Source organism: Centrocercus urophasianus, unplaced genomic scaffold, assembly GCF_019232065.1.
Source record: "Centrocercus urophasianus isolate 14NV4802_14NV808 unplaced genomic scaffold, USGS_Curo_1.0 seq_10, whole genome shotgun sequence".
Taxonomy (NCBI): Eukaryota; Metazoa; Chordata; class Aves; order Galliformes; family Phasianidae; genus Centrocercus; species Centrocercus urophasianus.
In genome coordinates this window covers 25,261,842-25,281,394 of record NW_024884142.1, presented here as the reverse complement: position 1 = coordinate 25,281,394, position 19,553 = coordinate 25,261,842, and the positions used below count along the sequence as shown (strand labels likewise).

The 19,553-nt window shown below is 35.5% G+C and overlaps 1 protein-coding gene across 2 annotated transcripts in view; it reads left to right on the top strand.

The window, feature by feature from the left end:
• LOC122171991 (pleckstrin homology domain interacting protein) overlaps positions 1–19,553 on the top strand; it is a 100,928-nt gene that overhangs the window by 60,157 nt on the left and 21,218 nt on the right. For both annotated transcript variants that reach the window (XM_042839954.1, XM_042839946.1), the window contains exons 18-26: positions 6,482–6,622; positions 7,251–7,327; positions 8,041–8,272; positions 10,654–10,773; positions 13,274–13,381; positions 13,776–13,900; positions 14,085–14,167; positions 19,100–19,211; positions 19,412–19,473. In XM_042839954.1, coding sequence (XP_042695888.1) covers positions 6,482–6,622; positions 7,251–7,327; positions 8,041–8,272; positions 10,654–10,773; positions 13,274–13,381; positions 13,776–13,900; positions 14,085–14,167; positions 19,100–19,211; positions 19,412–19,473 — 1,060 coding nt within the window. The remainder of the gene's footprint in view (positions 1–6,481; positions 6,623–7,250; positions 7,328–8,040; positions 8,273–10,653; positions 10,774–13,273; positions 13,382–13,775; positions 13,901–14,084; positions 14,168–19,099; positions 19,212–19,411; positions 19,474–19,553) is intronic.

Below are 19,553 nucleotides of genomic sequence, written 5' to 3'. Positions count from 1 at the left end.
ATTGCTCTTGGAACTCCCCTGCATGAGAAGTGTTATGAATCCGGATCTGGGAATGTGTTTTGCTTTAGGGTGGCTGTCACTGTTGATCAATACATCTTGATGCAGATGTCTAGAGTTTGACGTAGTGTTCTGTGGAAACGTTCCATTAAAACTTAAGTCATAGTTCTTTAATGCATTTAAGTTAGTCTCCAATTGAAGAATTGGGTATTTTCTGTCTTGCTGAGCTAATGAGCGTAATGCAAATTTCGGTGGTATTTCTTAAATCATGCATTTTGCTGAACCAAGGATGTATCTTTCAGAAAAGAGTAAAAGGGGAAAGAAGAACTAGAAGGGAGCAGGCTGTGCTACAAATAAACTTGGTGTTTTCATAAACCTTTGAAAAAAAGTTAATCTTATCAGTCTTTATAGCAGTAAGAAAATGAAGGCTGTGTATTCTGTATTTACAAAAATGACTTTACGTCTTGTTAATTTAGAAATCACTTTTATGTGTGCATCGCATTCTCTTTATGCTCTTATAACCAACCAATAGTTTAGCATTTATTTAAGCTAAATAACCAACCAGAATCTGTAATGAAAGAAGTAAATGTTAAACAAATGGAAAGGAGAACGCATACTTTGGTTTCTGTAATATTCTAGAAGAGACTATAATTAAGGTCTTAGGAAAATACATGCCTCCAGGATTGCTTGCAAGTTGTCCACTGAAAAGTAAAAAATCATGAAGTCAAATGTGGAAAAATCTAAGAAACCAAATGTATAAATACTGCGCAGCTATTGACCACACACTTAATTCCTGTGATATATAATTAACGTTCTTAAATTTCAGATGCTGAGTACTGCTTTCAGTTTCTTTCTCAAATTTCTTGCATTTAAATTACATGCTTTGCAATTAAGTGTTTGCTCAAGAATAGTTGAACATTTTTTTTCCTGCAATTTACCTGCCAAATTTATTATCCAGAGATATGAAGCTATTTGTCCTTCATGGTTTTGGAGGTGGTCATGGCAGAATATCATAAAATTTAATAACTCTTTCTCTCAGAAACAATGGAAGCTGGGCCTCACTAATTTTAATAAAGTTGAACTGAGGGGATGCATTTTAATACTTAATTGTAGAGTTTCTTCCTGCTTACATCAGCTATGGCTCAGTCAAAAGGTCTATCTGAGAATTTCTACTGGCTTATCCTTGTATTTCTAATTGGTTTATAGTTCTCTTAAAATATCACTAGAGCATAAGAACAGTAGAATAGACTAGTTGGTCTGGAATTTTGGTTTCAGCAATTGCATTTATTACATCTTCAAAAGAAAGAAAAGAATATAGCTGTTGTCCTATATATTGTAGATATTTATTCCCTTACAGTCCTACAGAGGAAAATGTAGCTTTGCAAAAACTTTTATCATTTTCTTATGTTAACACAGAGAAGAGTGTACTCTTCATTTATCTCGGGTCTGAAAGATGTGTGATCTGGATTTTTATGCCCAGAATGTACGGGTTATGGGTGAGGTAACTTGGCCACCGCATTGGGCACTTTACACCTTTATTCTGAGGAAAGAGCAGACAGTCAAGATCTCTGCTTTTTAGTATGTGAAGTTTTCCATTTAATAATTCTTGATGAATTCAGTAATCCAGTTACAGAAATCCTTCTGGTACCACACATGATACTTCTTTTTCATGAAATGTTGGAAAAGAAAACTGATAGTTTGTTTATTCTTTGTTAAATCTTTCTTACTGGAGGACTTGAGTTGATGAGAAACATAATGATGATTAAAATCCCTTGAAATAAGCGTCAGAGGGACTCAGATGTAAGTAGATACCAAATGGACCTGAAATAAGCAGATCTGCAGGGAGAAAATGCTGCTTGATCCCAATTGGTTAAGTTTTCCAGTTAGATAAAATGCTGTGATTTTAGTATTTCTCATTGCTGCATACAGTGAGCATGAGTACATTCTTGCTTTGTAGAGTCAAAACAGTAGGAATGGTCATGTGAATTTGTCATCTTCTGTAATGGCAGTAATAAAATGAAGGACAAGGGAAGCAAAGCAAGACTGATCTCATTTCAAAAACTGTAGTGAGGTATTTTTGATTTTATTTTTAATGGAAATTAACTCAGCAGCTCTTTTGTTGCGATTCTTTACAGTGACTGTGTGGCTTTAATTACAACTTGTGTTCTTGAAGATAGAACTAGAAAATACCATTTAAATCTTTCTGATCTTTCAGAAAAAGCAGATTTTGATACTCATGCCTTGTAATTTATATTACAGTGATGTTGAGACTGCAACTTTTTTTTGTAGCTTAGCAAATTCTTAAGAGTTTTGTGAGAGAGCTTATGGTCGAAAGAAGATGGGGATCACTTTAAGTGTAATATTGGAGAAACATTACTTTCCAGTAATATTCAATCCTAAAAGTTACAGCATAAGGAATTGTAGAATATATGTCATTCTACAGTAATGTCAGCTGATCTAGAAAAAGGTTAAACATTGTACTCATTAAATTTCAGTTACATTTGTGCAGGAGGAAATTCTGTTTTTATATCAACCTGTGAAATTTCTGTTTGTCATATGATAATGATAAAGTAATATTTTCTTAATAAAATGACTCAGAAATATCAAAGAAAAAAGATGGAAAGGAGAGCAGGAGCCAACTGTGTAGCATTTTGGGTTTCAAGCCAAAGTGTAGATCGATAGGGAAAAACAGAAAGCATCTATAATAACTTTTTAAGGAAATTCCAAAGTCTTATTACACATTTTTATTTCAGAGTGTGGTGAAAGTCAGTTGTGAATAGCGTATTTAATAATACCTGTAGCTTTGCTTAAAGTCTAATATTTGGCAAACCATTTTTTAAAATTTATAATGTATCAAATATGACATTGGGAAAAGTGTACACAGGCAAAGAAAAAAATCCAAAGCACCCACAACCCTAAGTTTCCTTTCTTTGTCTTAAGAAGGCTGTGAGCATCTGTTGATATTGGGGTTCTAATATTGGACACTTGCTTGTGACCAACTGCTGCTTAATTTGCTAGTAAAGGCTAATTCCTGTTGTAAGAAAGCAGGAATGATTCTCTGAGCACATCCTGCTGGTGAAGAAACAATATGATAGCTTATCAAGATTTCTGCAACTCTTATAAAAGCATAGTAACGCTGTGCTTCCTTGTGGAGTCAAGGTCTTAAGGATAGTAGAAGGCAGTGCTTTAATTTGAAAGTTGCTAGGACACCTCTGAGTTTTCACTGTATTAGTGGGTCTTCAGAAATGGTGTTAAGAAGTCCTTCAGCTCTGACCGGATGATATGTATCTGTCCCTTTCAAATACGGGAAATACCATCACTTGTATTTCACAGAAAAATTGTTCTGACAGAAGCCGTAGTTTCTAATGTATCAATAGATGTGCTCTAATACAGAATGGAAGCCTTGGATATGATACAAGGTATTTGTCAGCATGTGTGACAGTTCATCAAAGTATACAGAGAGAGTGAGAGTGATGATTGAACCTCAAATCATAGGTAATCTTGGCTTTATTTTCTAACTTCCCATTAGAGTTGAGAGTGCAATTTCAAACTCTTTTCTTCGGAATATCTATTGAAAAAAAAACCTATCAGCTGTGTTCCCTCAGCCATTGTTGAAGAGTTTGGTCATGGTTTCCATTTTGGCAAAAAACAAAACAAAAAAAAAAACAAAACACAACAAAACCAGCTTTTGCTACCTTTTCTTTCCACTCAAAACTTTATCATAGTGCCACACAATCACCACCAACTAAATGAGAATCTGCCTCACCTACAGCTTCTCATCAAGTGTTGGCAATGCTATGGTGAATAGGAATGATATTAAATTGCAATTATTTTGGCAGGATGTGAAAGCTGTATACCTTTTTTGGTCTCTGCTCGAGCAGAGATGATCTCCAGAGGTCCCTTCCAACCTCAGCCTTTCTGTGATTTTGTTCCTCATGGGTAACAACTTTTTAGAATTCATATTTTGGTACTGTATCTTTCCCAAAAAAGCTTGTTACCCTTTGTCATCACCCTGATACCATATGTGAACAGTGGTATTACTTGCTTTAATAGGTGGTTAGGGATAGGGATTCTTCTTCTTTTTTTTCTTTTTTTTTTTTTTTTTTCTTTCTTTTTTGGGACCCTCCAAACTGTCAGAAGAACTGAACTCTTTCCAAGGCCAAATAGCAGTGCAAATTACCTTTTTTTTTTTTTTTTTTTTCTTCAGGGAACCCATAGTTCCAACATAACTAGGATAAAGGCATTTTATAATAACCATTTGAGAAATCTTATTTCTGAATGGAATTTGGTATGTGAATTTTTAGGAGTTTTAGTTCTATAGAGAAGATAAGTAAGCAAATTCGGTGTAGTTGTACCATAGCTTCGATAAGCATTAATTTTGGAGTTATAGAGGATACTTTACTCATTTGTTACATTGGACTTAGCCAATCCCATTTCTGTTGTTAATAGTTCTTCATAAAATATTTCGTGATGCTGGATGGGCCTTATACAAAAGCAGTGATAGAATACCAGTGGGTATTCTATGAAAGTAGCAGAAACAAGTTGTTGTAACAGTGGCTTTTGTAACCTGTCAGTAATCAATCCTGAGAGCCTAACAAGAAGTGAGCAGCCCCAGAAGGCTGAGAGCAGAATGTACTGTGTGATGGGCTGAGCAGTCTAGGTCTAAGGCAGTCTTAAAGGCTGCCTTAGAGCTGGTCTGGGTGAGGTCAATGCAGCCCAAAGAGATCTGCCGTATGCTGCCAGCTTGAGTCCAGAAGGAGTGCTGCTGGTTTCAAAAGTCTGGGCAATCTTGAGATGCTGTTTGCTAAACAATCCTGCTAGAAGTGTCTTCAAGCAGCTGTGCTGTCAGCTTCTCAAGAAGAGGACATGGGTAGCTTCCCCAGCTTGAATTCACTGAACAGAATGGAAGAAACACACACTTAATAGAACACGGAGTGCTGTATATTGGTCCTGTGCACTGTGATGGAAACCATAATGGAATTGCACAGCATGCTGAACTACCCAGGTGGATGGGTGCTGTCATTCCTGAATAAGGCATGCATCTTGTAACATAGCGGATAGGAGAAAAGCTCTAGCTATCAGGCTTCTGCATTTGACTAAGGAAAACCACATCATGGCTGCTTAGTCAAGTTTTACTGTTTTTTTTAACATTTAATCAGTTTTTTTTTTTTTTTTTTTTTTTTGAGGAAAATTTAACCTTATGAGCCAACTTTCATCATATAGGGACAGGAAAGATCACAAAGTCACAGAACAACCCTGTCTGAAAGGGACCTCGAGAAATCATCAGGTCCAACATTTCATTGGAAAAGGGAGCCTAGATGAGATTACCTAGCACCATCCACAACTGCATCTTGAAAGCCTCCAGTGATGAGGTTATTACTCATCCCTTGTTTTTTTTTTTGTCTGTTTCTGCTTCCTTTACAATGTTTGAGTTTTTCTGATGAGATTGTCCCTATTACTGCAGCACTCAGAGCTTGTTCCCTTTCTGGATGCTATATGAATGTTTTAGGGCTGGAAACTTTTTACACTTTACACTGTGTGGGCCTCAACAACGGGGCAGATCTTGACTTTGGGATGATGGGACCCACCCCAGAATAACTTTGTCAATCTCCATGAGGGCTAATGTCATTGTTTTGTCTTAAACGGGCAGCATAACATTACAGTTAATTCTGTTGTGGAAGTGAGTTGATATAAACCTCATGAAATCTTGTTACAACAAAATTTCATTGTTCAAGAAAAAAAAAGTCTGAGAGGAATAGCTACAAGCTGTCTGTCCTACTAGAATGCTCTGATAATGTTAATACCTTTCTGTGTTTTGGTCCAGTTCTGCTGATGTTTTGTCAACAATATCAGCACTTGATAAATATCAGATTTCCTTTAGGGAAGAAAGGGAACACTGGAGGAGCATACCACCTTTTGTGGCATCTAGGAATGAGTGCAGAAGCTATTTGAGACTGATCAGGCCTGAAGTTCAACTATAAATGCCAAAAATATTGCAACAAAAATCGTGAAATCAAGCTTATAGCACTTAAATTTCTATAAGAATAGGAGATCAATATAGAGTTACGTAGTTCAAATGTTAAAGTAATTGTTTGCATTACATTTTCTGCGATCGTAAGAACTTCTTCTTTACAGGTGACTTTCATTCATTTGAATCCTTTTGTGCATCGTGTTACCATTTAAAAGCCTTGACTTAGCATATAGAGATGACTATTACTAGGATGCATTAGTGTGTGGTGTCTTTCACAGATCTGACCCTTTAGATGGAAAAAAAGACGTGCTTGAGTTCTCCAAAGAGTCTGTTCTCCTCTAGACAGCTTTAGTTTTATACTTGTGATGTGTTTTGAATTTTCTGATGTTGAAACTTGTATTGTCTTAGCTACAGCGAAGATTGCTTCCTGTAATACAAATGTTAAATGCAATCGTCTGTGCTAATAATATATATACTCAAAAATAATCTGTTTTGATTTTCATGTCTTCACAGAACCATTCTCATGATCATTTACTAGACACCAGTGAATCAAGAAAACAGCAAGCTAACCAGCACAACTACCGCACAAGATACGCAGCAGAAGAACCTGCAAGGCCTGCTGAAGAGTTAGAAAATGGACACTCTTCCTCAGATGTAAGATATCCTCAGTTCCATTTCTGTTTTTGTTAAGCTCCTGTTTCAGCTAATTAAGCTTCTAGTTAAAACTCAGCACTTTCATTTCTTTAAAAATCACTGTTGAATCATGTTTTCATGTGCAGTTGTGTTCAGTTCTGCATAAAAATTGACAAAAGTGATTTTGCAAAATAAATGCCTGCAATATTAAATCTTTCCTCGATTGATGAGCCTAAAAGTATGGCCTGTTTAGCCTATTAGTATGGTCACCTGCAGGGAGGCTGAACAAGATGGCCTCTAGAGGTCCCTTGCAGCCTGTGCTTCTGTGATGTAGCTACAGTGGAGAAATGGGTGTTTATCATTCATCCTAATTTTCTTTCATAGTAATTAAAAAATAAAGAAAAATAGAGAAGTTCTACATTAAAGACTTTTGGAAATAATTTTCTTTAGAGATAAGCTAGCCTTTTGAAATCAGGATTGAGAAGCACTAGGGGCTCGACTGTGTATTGAGAAATATTGCTGTGTACTATGCATCTCTACATAAATTCTTTATTTCCTTTCATTTAAATAAGTCTGAATTCCAAAGAAAATGCTTTGTTTTTTTTTTTCCTGTCATTGTCCATCCCCACTCCTCTCTGCCCTTTGTTAGGAAGGGGAAGTAGTTGTTGCCAGTGGTGGAACATCAGAAGATGATGAAAGAGCATGGCACAGTGATGGCAGTTCTAGGTAAGTGACAGTATACCTCATAGAGAAATGTTCTACTTACAAATTTTATAGAATCTTATCTTTACGCAAACAACCAGTGATAACAAAAATGTACATTTAGAAGATGGCAGAGAACTTAAAATTTTCAGGATTTTGTTTTCATCTGTATGATTATTTAACTTAAAATTCAGGAATTCACCCTTGTTTGCTATCAGCAGTAGTATTTCCCGGTGGTTTTTGGGAGGGTTGATCTTTGCAGGTGCACACGCTTCAGGAACGTAGTTGCAGTTTCCTATGACTGCCAGTCTGAGCTTTGTGACCGTCTCTGCTGGTCCATAGCTTGAAGTTAGAGCAAAGACTGAGGTTGTTTCAAGCCATTGCTTCTTCTTGAGTACAATTTTTTTTTTTTAACTTCTGTTCAAAGCTCTTCAAAGCCATAAGGCAGGAGAATAATATTCAGGATTTAAAATGTATCATCTGAGCTGACCAAGTTATGAGTGGGTTTATTCTAGTGATACTAGAATGTGATTTTACAAGACTGAGTGATTTCAAAGCTTTTCTTTTACTACCATTTAAATTGAAGTCAGAATATAGGTTTTTAGGCGCTGCTTTTAAACTTCTAAAATATTGTAGTTTTCTAGACTATTAAGTCTAGTCTTGTACTGGCTTATATTATATAGACCTGTGTACTTCTAGTTTTTAATTTCTTTATTTCCTTCATACGTCATATGTAGTGACTACTCTAGTGATTACTCTGACTGGACAGCAGATGCAGGAATCAATCTGCAGCCACCAAAGAAAATCCCTAAACTTAAAACAAAAAAAGCAGAAAGCAGTTCAGAAGATGAGGAAGGACCTGAAAAACAAAAGAAGCAAATTAAAAAGGAAAGGAAGAAAGGGAGTGAAGAGAAAGATGGACCATCAACGTCACCAAAGAAGAGAAAACCCAAAGAGAGAAAACAGAAGGTTAGATGCATTTTGTGTATTGAAGAATGGTCATTCTTAGTGTCTTGACAGAATTCAATTCAGTAATGTTAATTTAAAATCAGGTCTTTTACTAGTAATATGTCCTTTAACACTGTGTTGTCTTAGACCATAAATTTCTTTTAGAGAGGTGTATTAATGTTAAGAGTACTTGTACTTTTTTCATCTGTACTGACAGTCTCCCCATTTAATTGCAGTTTCTCCTCAGGTCTGCACTGTCATGTCATATTCTATTGATTTCACAATGTATGATATTTGAACTATATTTCAACTATGTTTCTGTCAAGTAGAACTTCACTTGACCAGGATTTTGTTATTGTCTGTTTGGGTTTTGTTTGCTTTGTTATAGTTCCTGTTTTAAGTCAGCACATGAAAACTTTCAGTGACTTAAGTTATTTTTGTGTTTTTGACTGTTATGTTTGCTTTGTTGTTGTTCAATCAGAAAAAAAATAATCGTTCTTTATGAAGACTAATAGTGATTTGTCTGGTAGATGCCAAGTGCTTTCATAAGTGCAAAGCTTCTATTTTTTCAATACCTAAGGAAATAACTATATCATTTATGTGATGAAATAACCATATTTTGGTTTATTTTCTAAGGAGTCCTGACTAGTCACTGTTTCATTTTGCCTCCGATTAGGTAGTAGGCTGATGAAACAACCAAAATCCATGTTAGCATATTATCTTTAAAAACCTTCAGTCATACTGTTAAAAACCTGAAGTCATACAGGATGTGAGGTGGCAGTCGTACTCTTGAATTAAACAAGCTTTAGTTTGTTGTATGGAGTCATTAGTTATAGGGTCAGTACTAATAGTATCTTGGTATTTACACAGTCTAAAATCAGAAAATGGCCTAATATCACAAAAGTATGATTTTTATATATATATTTATATATATAAATCATATATATATATTTATATATATATAAATATATATATATATTTTAAAAACAGGTTAAAGCCCCACTTTAGCCTTTTATTCTAAAATATGAAATCAGGTAACAACCTAGCATTTCCACTTAGATTAAAACTAAACTGAGTGTCTTAGGAGGACTTGCATCTATTTTGGTCCCAGTTACTGTGATGATTGAACTCTTTGATTCCAAAAATGTCAGACTTAAACATTTCATATTTAAAAGATGACCTTTATTCTAGAATCAGAAGAAAATATTAGGCTGAAAGGAGTGTCAGAAAATCATTTCTTTATTCTGAGCCTAGGTAGGATTAAGTATACCCATTATTCCTGACAGATAAATCTTTGAATTTTTTGTACTAGAAATTCTACTGCCTTCCTGGACAGAGAGCTCATAGTCTTACTGGCATAAAGTTCTTCCTGTTTTCTGAATCTGAATCAAACCTGGGTCTTTCCACTGGAAAGAAAGAGGAAAGTATTACAAACTATCTTTGTAGCTAGGCACAAAATTATAGAAACTAAGAAAGGATTAAAGAAAGAGAGTATTTCTTTCCTATTAATGCATTGGCTGCCAAGATCTTGAATGGTACTTCCATTTCTAATCCCCCTCCAGCAACTGCCAGTCTAAAAATTAATACAGGAGTGAGGGAGTACATAGGAAGATCAGAGAGAGTTTTTCTGTGTTAGGGCAGATTAACAGACTGACTTCTCTCAGGCAGAAGATTTGAGGACATCTGATATAAAAAGCTTTTATAAACTGGTCAGTGGTTTAGAAACCAGTACAGAAGGTTTTCTTCCTTATTTTGTTACACAGAGACATCCAGTGACATACGTAATACTCAAAAAAGATTCTTTCCCTGTTCTCTTCTTACCTTCTCGAGAACAAAACCTGAATATGGTTTTTCAGCGTAAGACCCAGCATCTCACTAGTCAGATCAGGCCTGATCAAGAGTGATTTCCAGTCCTTAGGAGTTATCTAACTGTTTCCTGGATATCATCTTTGAGGGATGGTGGTTTAAAACGTAGCTTTAACAAGGAGAAGTAACGAGAAGGATAAGTGTAGAAACTGTTCACTGGATCTTGTTGCTAGATAGATTCTTAATACAAAAAGAGCTAAAAGTCAAGGTGTACGTGCAGCTTTTGAATTAAGATTTAACAATTTTTGTTGCATGTATTTTATCTAATTGGTTCAAGAGGATGGCATACTTAAGTTGGCATGAGACTTCATTTTTAATAATGATTGTTACAAAAGATCGTTATTTAAAAAAATCTTTAAATTGTTAATACTTTTGGTTTTGGCTAAGTCAGGTTTATCTTCATGCTGACTTTTTTTTTTTTTTTTTTTTTTTTACATCAAGTATATTAGAGAATTGGCAGTCAGTTTTTAATAAAGTACTTCCCAAAGCACAAGTGTTATTTTACTCATATTATCTTCTGTGTGCATTTTCTTTAGAGGCTGGCTGTAGGAGTCCTGGCAGAAAATGGTTTGACACTGGAAGAATGGCTGCCTTCAGCATGGATTACAGATACTGTTCCTCGTCGGTGCCCATTTGTACCACAGATGGGGGATGAGGTATTGTAGCTTTTTCCCTGTATTCTTTTTAAATTTCAGCTTGTTTTTGCCTTCTTAAAAAATCACCTGTTGTTTTCTCCCCATTTATTATTGGAATACTTTGGGTTTTCTTCAAAACATTCTTTCATTAGGCTAAAATTTGCTTTAGCTTCTAAAAGGTTTTCCCATACTTAAAATGTTTTGCACACAGTATTGCTTTGTCTTGACCTTTTTATTCTGTGCTGATGCAATAACATTGCTGCTTCTACTACATTCGGTGTGTTCCCTTCCTTATGACATGTTTATAGAACTTCTGATTCTGAGCTGCAGCTGTTCTTGGATACCAACTTAGAAGCTGAACCAGTGATTGCACATGCAGATTTTTACTTGTGCTTTTTTACTGAATCCAGTTTGCAACATAATTATGTAGTAATTATGAGAGTGAGAAGCAGCTGTTCAGTCAGTGTTTCAGGTAAAGAAAATGCTTAGGTACTTAGACTGTCTACCAAACATGTTTTGGAGACAGTGCTTTTCTAAATATTGAATCCATACAAATGTATTTGGTGCCAGATACCTTCTGGATAGAGTGAAGTAGCCAGGGATTCATCATTATCATGTTACCAGAAGACTTACCATACCAGCTGAGTAGGATAAACTCCTGTGTTTGGTTTTGTGCCTGCTGAAAAGCACTGTGTACTAGTAATACGTAATTAGGTTACGTTCTTTTGCTGAAAAAACTGTGTACCGTGAGCAGGGGATTTGCTATCCTGTGAAAGTAGAAGTAGTTGCATCAATAGAGAGAATGTAATGGAGTTGCTCAGTCTGAAATTCTCTCTCTGATGCTTGCTTTTCCCAGATTTGTTTTAGGATGATGAATGCTTTCTTTTCACTAGAAAGTAACTTTTGAGATCCACAGAGACAAAAGATAGATTTAATTAGAGAAATGTGATCAAAAAAGAGGTCTTGAGGCTTGTGAACGTTTTGGTGGGCTGGTTGATAGGTTTTATAAGATTTGGAAGCAGAGAGATTTCAGATTTGTTTTCTTAAAGCTGTGCAAACAGGAAACAACAGCAGTGCTGTATTTAGTTATATTCAGTGCATAAGAGTAGCACATACCATCTCTGTTTTCCTTTTTGCATACTGCCCTTTTAAGTTCTGTCATGTGTCTGGAGAAACAATGGGAAACATGACAGAGATGGGACGGTAGTTCAGCTTGTTTGGTTACTCAAATACAGTGCACATGTCTGCGATATTTGCTCTTCACATTTATGTCCAGGCACTAACACAAACATCCAAAAGCAGTAATTGATTAAGATTAAAAATATAATTCCCTGAGAAAGGGCGCAAAGTCTTTTTTGGCAGGTAGCTTCCTAAATTGTTGTTGGAGCAGTGCTTGGAGCAATTTCCAAAATAAATAAATAAACAATCCATTTTTGTTAACTGTATGTATATAGAGAGACTTACCAGAAACAGTAAATGTGGAAGGAATTATTTGTAGCCCCTGCCTCTAAGTGTGATTGCGTAGCAAGAAACAGTTGTTCCTTTGCTTGCCAGTTGGGTTCTTTGAGGATATTGTGCATGTCAAGTGCCCTGAAATGTAAGGGCATAAAACATTTATGATGTAAAGTAAAGCTGAAATCCTTCTCTATGTCAAAGGAAAAAAAAGTGCCATAAAACATTAAGAAAATTCAATAGCAGTCAATGTAGAAGCTTGACAGATGCTCTTTATAGTATTTTGTGATACAACTGTTTTGTGAACATATGGAAAAACAATGGTAGTTTTACTGAGGGCCATTTCCTCTGCTTTTTGTTGTGAGGCCTTCACATTTAAGCTGTTGTTCCTTCATTCTACTTTTTTTTTTCTTTTCTTTTTTTACTTCTTTATTACAGCAAGGAGTTATAACTGTTCCTCCAATTTCTGTTAAAACTTTAGATTCTGACTTGTCGAAGTTTGCAGTGGAAAATACTTGTAATAATTTGTTATAAGTGCTTAAAAAACTTATTTTTGTTTATGTTAGGTTGTTTATTTGGTGGTATGGAAGTGAAGATCTTCCCAATAGAATAGCCAATGTATTTCTTGTTCAAAAAAAGTTCAATTAACTATATACTCCATTTAGTGATACTTGACTGTCATCTTAGGGCTGTCTTGTGTTGAATAAGCAAGTGGATTAGTGGGATTTCTTACTGTCGTGGAATTGTGCTATAGTGTGATGATAAATGGATGGTTTGGGTTTTGCTGTTGATGTAGTTCTGGTCTCACATGTACTTAAGGATGTTTTGCTCATATTGAAAATGGTGGTGTAAATCCTTTCCTACTCTTTTCTAAGCAGAAAAGTTTTTATGATACCTGCTTTGTCTGTCTTCTTAATTTCTTCAAGTACTTGCGACTTATACAGGAAAACCAAGCAGAAAAGAAGTTGACAAAAGAGAGAGTGCATACGCTGTATGACAGCAGTACACTAGCATTCTTTATTACTTAGATTACTCAAAATCTTAGTCAGCTGTCTCATTTCACTTTTAGGTCTACTATTTCCGACAAGGTCATGAAGCATATGTAGTAATGGCTAAGAAGAACAAAATATATAGTATTAATCCCAAAAAACAACCATGGCATAAAATGGAATTACGGGTACGATTTCTTTTTCATTTTTCTTTGGTATCTTAATATAAGAATTTTGGAGACTATCTGGAAGAAGTTTGCTGACACAGATGTTCCTAATATTGGATTCTTAAGGTAGACGTAAGGGGAAAAAATTTAACCTAAAAGCCAAATTAAATCATACCTTCAATTGTATTTCTTCCCTGAATTATTTGAGCAAAAATCAGTTAGTCTGATTTTATTTTTACTTCACTTATATCTCATAGCAAAATATATTCCAAACAATACAGAATTAAATACTTGGTTTTTTCGACATGTGCTGTTGGACATCTGCTAGTTTCGGTATGCTCGTATTGTCATGTTTCAAAAAGTTGTACCGCCAGTGAAGTTAAAGATAACTAACGTAGTATTTTGTTTATTCCAGGAGCAAGAATTGATGAAAATAGTTGGGATTAAGTATGAAGTGGGATTGCCTACTCTCTGCTGTCTTAAACTAGCTTTTCTTGACCCTGATACGGGTAAACTAACTGGAGGATCATTCACCATGAAGTAAGAAAAGCATTGTTATATTCAAATTGGAACTTTTTTTTTTTGTAATTCTGGATTGTTCTGAAAATCAGTGATTAGAACTGTAGATTTTGAAGGTTTGAAGTCGAAGTGTTGAGTTATTACATAAGTGCCTTATTTCATATTTTTTGTATTACTTATTAGTTGTGTGTTCTATTGTATTTAGGTACCATGACATGCCAGATGTCATAGACTTCCTAGTTTTGAGGCAGCAATTTGATGATGCAAAACATAGACGATGGAATATAGGTAAGTTATGTGGGGTTTCTAGGTCTTTTCATTTGATTGTTTTCACGTCTCTATATTTTCATTATAACTTATTTAAAGGTAGGTTGTGGTAAATAAATCCTTATATTATACTGGAATTGGAGGATAAGCTCTGGCTATATTTGCATGTGAGTCTCACTTTGTCCTTGACTGAAGCAACAGGCAAGCAAACAGAATACTGAAGTTGATTTGTGAACGAAGGTGCGAAGAAAATCTTAGTTGTGTGTTTACAGGGAGGAATGAAGAATACCTTCACAGAAATACAATATTTATTGGTAACTGACATCTTTTATCGCATGCATTGCCTTTCTCTCTATTTTTCAGATTGAAGGCCCTCTTTCAACCTAACTATTACTAGAATATTTTTTTTCAGTTCTTTCAGACCTGCTTATTTCTGGAAATACAGAAATGCTTTTTCAACCATTTGAAATTTATGATCTCTAGATTATTTAAACAAAATACCCTTCCTATCTCTTTGTACTTGTTTGGGTAAAGTGTTGGATACTGAAGAGTGTTTGTTAAACTCTAGTCAGGTCTACTTCCTAGTCAACTTTTTTGTGCAGCAGCAAAGATCACCTTTTAACAATGAAATCAAACAAGAGGAGAGAGCTACGTTATGACAAAATGTTTCTCTGTTTTCTTTCAGGAGGTCATGAAATAAACATGTTCTTATTCCTAAGAATGCTCTTAGATTGTCCCTGAACTTGAAAGATTGAGCAAGTATGACTGATTCTTCAGAGTTCAGGATGAACTCTTCCCCTAAGGGATGAATTTGGTTTTATACCATGTTTTGAGAATTATAAGACAACATATATATAGTTATAATATTAAACCAACTCTGAGTTTTTGTAAACTAGCACTGATTGGTGTACAGATCGAGTTCCTGCAGTTCTTCTGTTCAGGAGCTGCATGTAGCATATACAAAGCTGACTTGGTGGCATTTATTTATTTATTTACCACTTCAGGCAAAGCATCATATAAATGAAGGGAAGATTTTAATGCAACAGCATGATGGTATATCTGATTGCCTGTTCAGTAACAGTTGGTATGGTACATGTTTCTGCAAATGCACTTCATTTTTATTCTGAGTTCACTATTTCCTTTTTGATGTCATCTGTTAAGTTCATTGTAGCTAAGTAGCCTGAAAAAGTGGAACAGCTGGATGTCAGAAGCTCTTTCTAATTGTTTCTTATCTGATTTTTCTGCCAGGAGAGGTGAATTGGTATCCTGTCCTTTGTAAATTATGACATCCTTGTTGAGTATGTGCGTGCATTAGTAATATACTGAATCACAGAATCATGAAGGTTAGAAAAGACTCCCAAGATCATCCAGTCCAACCATCCACCTTCCATCAATATTTCCTTTTAGTACAACACCTAAATATTTCTCAGGCATTTCCAAGGGATGGTGAGTCCACCAACTCCCTGAGAAAAAAATGCTCCGAACGTCCAACCTGAATCTCCCCTGTCACAACTTGAGGCCATTCCCTCTAGTCCTGTTGTGAGTTACATGAGAGAAGAGGTTGACCCCCACCTCAGCACAACCTCCTTTCAGGTTGTTGCAGAGAGTGATAAGGTCTCCTTTTAGTCTGGACGAGAGGAGGCTCAATGATCCCAGTTCCCTCATCTGCTCCTCATAAGACTTGTGATTCAGTCCCCTCAGTAGCTTTGTTGCTCTACCCTGGACAAGCTCCAGAGCCTCAATGTCTTCCTTGTAGTGAGGGGCCAAAAACTGAACAGAGTACTCGAGGTGTGGCCTCACCAGAGCTGAGTACAGAGGGACAATCATGTCCTTGGTAACACTATTTCTGATACAAGCCATGATGCCATTGGCCTTCTTGACCATCTGTGGCTAGAAGACTGTGGGAAGAAATGAACCTGGGGGTGTTGGTTGACATTCAGCTGAATATGCGCCAGAAGCGTGCCCAGGGGGCCAAGAAAGCCAATAGCATATATAAATGTAACTTATGTCATGCCATATTAATAAAGTTCCGTATCCTGTCGCACATTATGATCTTCTTCAAAAGGACAGCTAGTCTTCAAATCTAAGGGAGTATGGTGAAAACCCATAGCTTCTAAATCATTAGGAAAATATAACTTCATTTCCTCAGTAAAGATTAATATAGTATGAAGATCCCTTAGGAAACAAGCTTTGGTGAACACCTACTAAAATGTCACCATTTTAGTATGATAGGTGTTAATCTGTGGCCTTCTCCTTTGCCACTCTATAAAGGTGTTTCCACAAGATTGTGGCAGTAGTTAAAGAATGACTGCCATGCCTCATATATACAGCCAAGACAGAAATAAGTGACAAATCCAGAGGTAGTGGAGGGAATTTAAGCTGTTAGCCTTTCTACTCTCAAGGCTATGAGGACAGGTAGCATCTCCTCCCTAGGCTCACAATTATTTTTTGAGAAACCTGAAGTCGTGAAAGATTCATGACTACACAAAAAGTATTTTTCTAAGCTCCAGAATCTTTTGTCAAGATTTCTGGGCAAATAATGTAAGTCTCAAGTTGTTACTGGTTAATACCAGTTCGTAACTCTGACAACTGTGTTTCAGGGTTCATTGTTCAGCTCCTTTTCTGAGTGGTAAGAATAGTGTTAAAATAGTCTCCTTTTGTGAGATTATATGAAACACTAAAGCAGGGCTAGGAAGGGCACTGATGCTAAAATTGTTACAGCTCTTCCAGGACTCCTCTGAAGTGCAACCCTGGTCTCTTCTTGACACTATAGGTATTTTCCAAGTGCATACTTAATGTAGTTAGAACAAACACTGCAGTATTTTGTTGCAGTGTAGAACACAATATTAAAACGTTCTGAGCAGTTGCTAGTTTGACCTCTCAGGACTACCATTACTATCGTTTCTTATTTCTCTACGTTTTCTGTTTCTTAGCCTACAGATGAATATTTTTATAGCTACTGTTAGAAGAATCGCTGAATATTAAATATTCTGGCTTCATTCTAAGTCAATAAAATATTTTATTTCTTAACCAATAATGATCCTAGGTGGTGGGTTGTGTTTTTTTTGTTATGTTAGAGATTTTTTGTGGTGGTGGTGAAAAGGAAGAATATTTCCTTCATGTACATTATTTGTATTTTTTTAATACCAAGAGTTCCTGTGATTTAAGTGTATCAGTCCTTAAGATAACACATTTATAAAGGTTGAGGAGTGATAGGTTTTTCTTTGTACTCAGGCATGTATCTATTGCATCTCATTGTCTTCTGGTTGAATTAGAATAATAATATTTGAGCTAAAACATATTCTGGTAGGATTCCTTGAGCATTTGCTATTCATCTAAGACAGGTACGCATACATACCTCTTGGATAGTAGCCACTGTAAGTTTAGCATATATTTTATAATTCCACCAAGTTGACAGTATCTGCTGATATTCAATTTTGGAAAATTATATTAAATCCCTCTTTTAATAAGAATTTTTGATTTAATGTTTTCATAGATAGCTTCCTTGTCCCACAGATGAGATCACACAAAATAATTGTCGAAGGGATCCATCTGTGAGCATTTTCAATTATGCACTCTTCTTACCTTAGCATTCTGTCCATAGGAATGCTGTGGCTTTTGAAAAAATAAAAAGAGACAGCTGATATATATTCCTTTATGTGATTCTGAACTGCTTAATCTCACAATCTCACAATTCACAATTATACCCACTCATGTCTCTTTCTAAAACTGATGGCTGGGGAATGCCATGTAGGGAGACTGTTCTGTAAGAGCTCTTCAGGCTACTCTGTGCCCATAGAATACAGCATCAACCCTTATTTTCGTTTTGGATATTGCATTTCAGATTTTACTGGTATGAATTACTTTGTTCTGCTACTTTCAGCACACTGAATGGAAGTTTTGTATTTGATATGTATACTTGCAACCCATTAAAAAAAAAAAGTGCAGCAAAGAAAGCAGAATGTCTTGAGAATATATGTAGTTGTTAATAATTCAGACAGCTGCAGCAAGCATTTGAGCAAAAGGTTGTGGGCTATTTCCTTTATGTGAGTTTGTTGGAGGAGGAGAAAAGCATTGCTGAAGGTTAGAAAGTGGTGTGCATAGTTTTCAAATCTCTTGAAAGCAAGAGTGTACAGTTCTAGGAATCTCAGATAATTTAAATGATCTTTGTTCTTGGATTGAGTGAAGTAAGTGCTTCACTAAAATTGTTTCTAATTTCTGTGGCATGTTTTATGGAAAGTGTTAAAAATTACAGTGATGTGTGTTCCTTATATTCTGATGTGTAATTCTTTAAATAATGCTTCTGACCTTTTTGCTTAGCTCTACAATTGCATTGCGATAGTGAACCATTTCAAGTCATCATAAATGACTGCAAAGTTTTTGAGGAATCTTTAATAAATTAAATTCTATCAGTCAGATTGCCTGCAGAATAAAGGAAATGAACCTCTGATTTGCAGTTGGAAATTGTTTATACACATAGCTGAAAAGCACTTCAGAAACCAAGGAGAATTTGCTCAGCAGCATGTAAAAGTATTCCCTGTACAGATGTGTCAGTGCGTAGTTATTTTAAGGTAGCATGTGGCATTTAATGCAAGTAGATTTTAGTCTTAAAGGTGCAACATTGCAATGTCTTAGTTTTGTATGAAATTAAGAAATAAATTCATATATAAGGGTCATGGGATTGTACTTGCAAGCCGTTGATTGTTTTTATTTGTGCCCATTCTTAACTGCTTCATTTTGATTTAAAGGTAACCTTCAGAAAGAATTTAAGAGTTTCGTTGTGATTGTTTTTTCCATTTGTTTCTTTAAATAAAGTGATTCGTATTTCTGTTCATGCTGCAAGCATTTAAAGGGATCTCTATTCAAGATCAAGCTGAAGGTATCTGTAAACTGATTTTCTTCATAGGAGTAAAGTGCCCTGTATTGATGAAATTATTTTGTGCTCTTACCTAGGTGACCGCTTCAGATCAGTGATAGATGATGCCTGGTGGTTTGGAACAATTGAAAGCCAGGAACCCCTTCAGCCCGATTATCCCGATAGCTTATTTCAGTGCTACAATGTCTGGTTAGCAAACTTATCTTCAATCTATTATAATTAAATATTTTGTTTGACGTACTGACTGAGCAACTTCCTCTCATTAAATTCAGTCATGCATCTCACTGTACCAGTTTATTACAATAGTCTTTTAAATCTAAATAAATTATGTTACAAACGTTAAATTACTTTAAGCAATATTAGTAATTTAAATGTGGTTATTTTTTAAGCTGGGATAATGGAGATACTGAGAAGATGAGTCCTTGGGACATGGAGCTGATACCAACTAATGGTATGGTACATTAAGAACTCAATTTGCTTTAAGAGTGTATATAAAGAAGTAAAAAACGTTGTACAATTTCACCTCTTAAG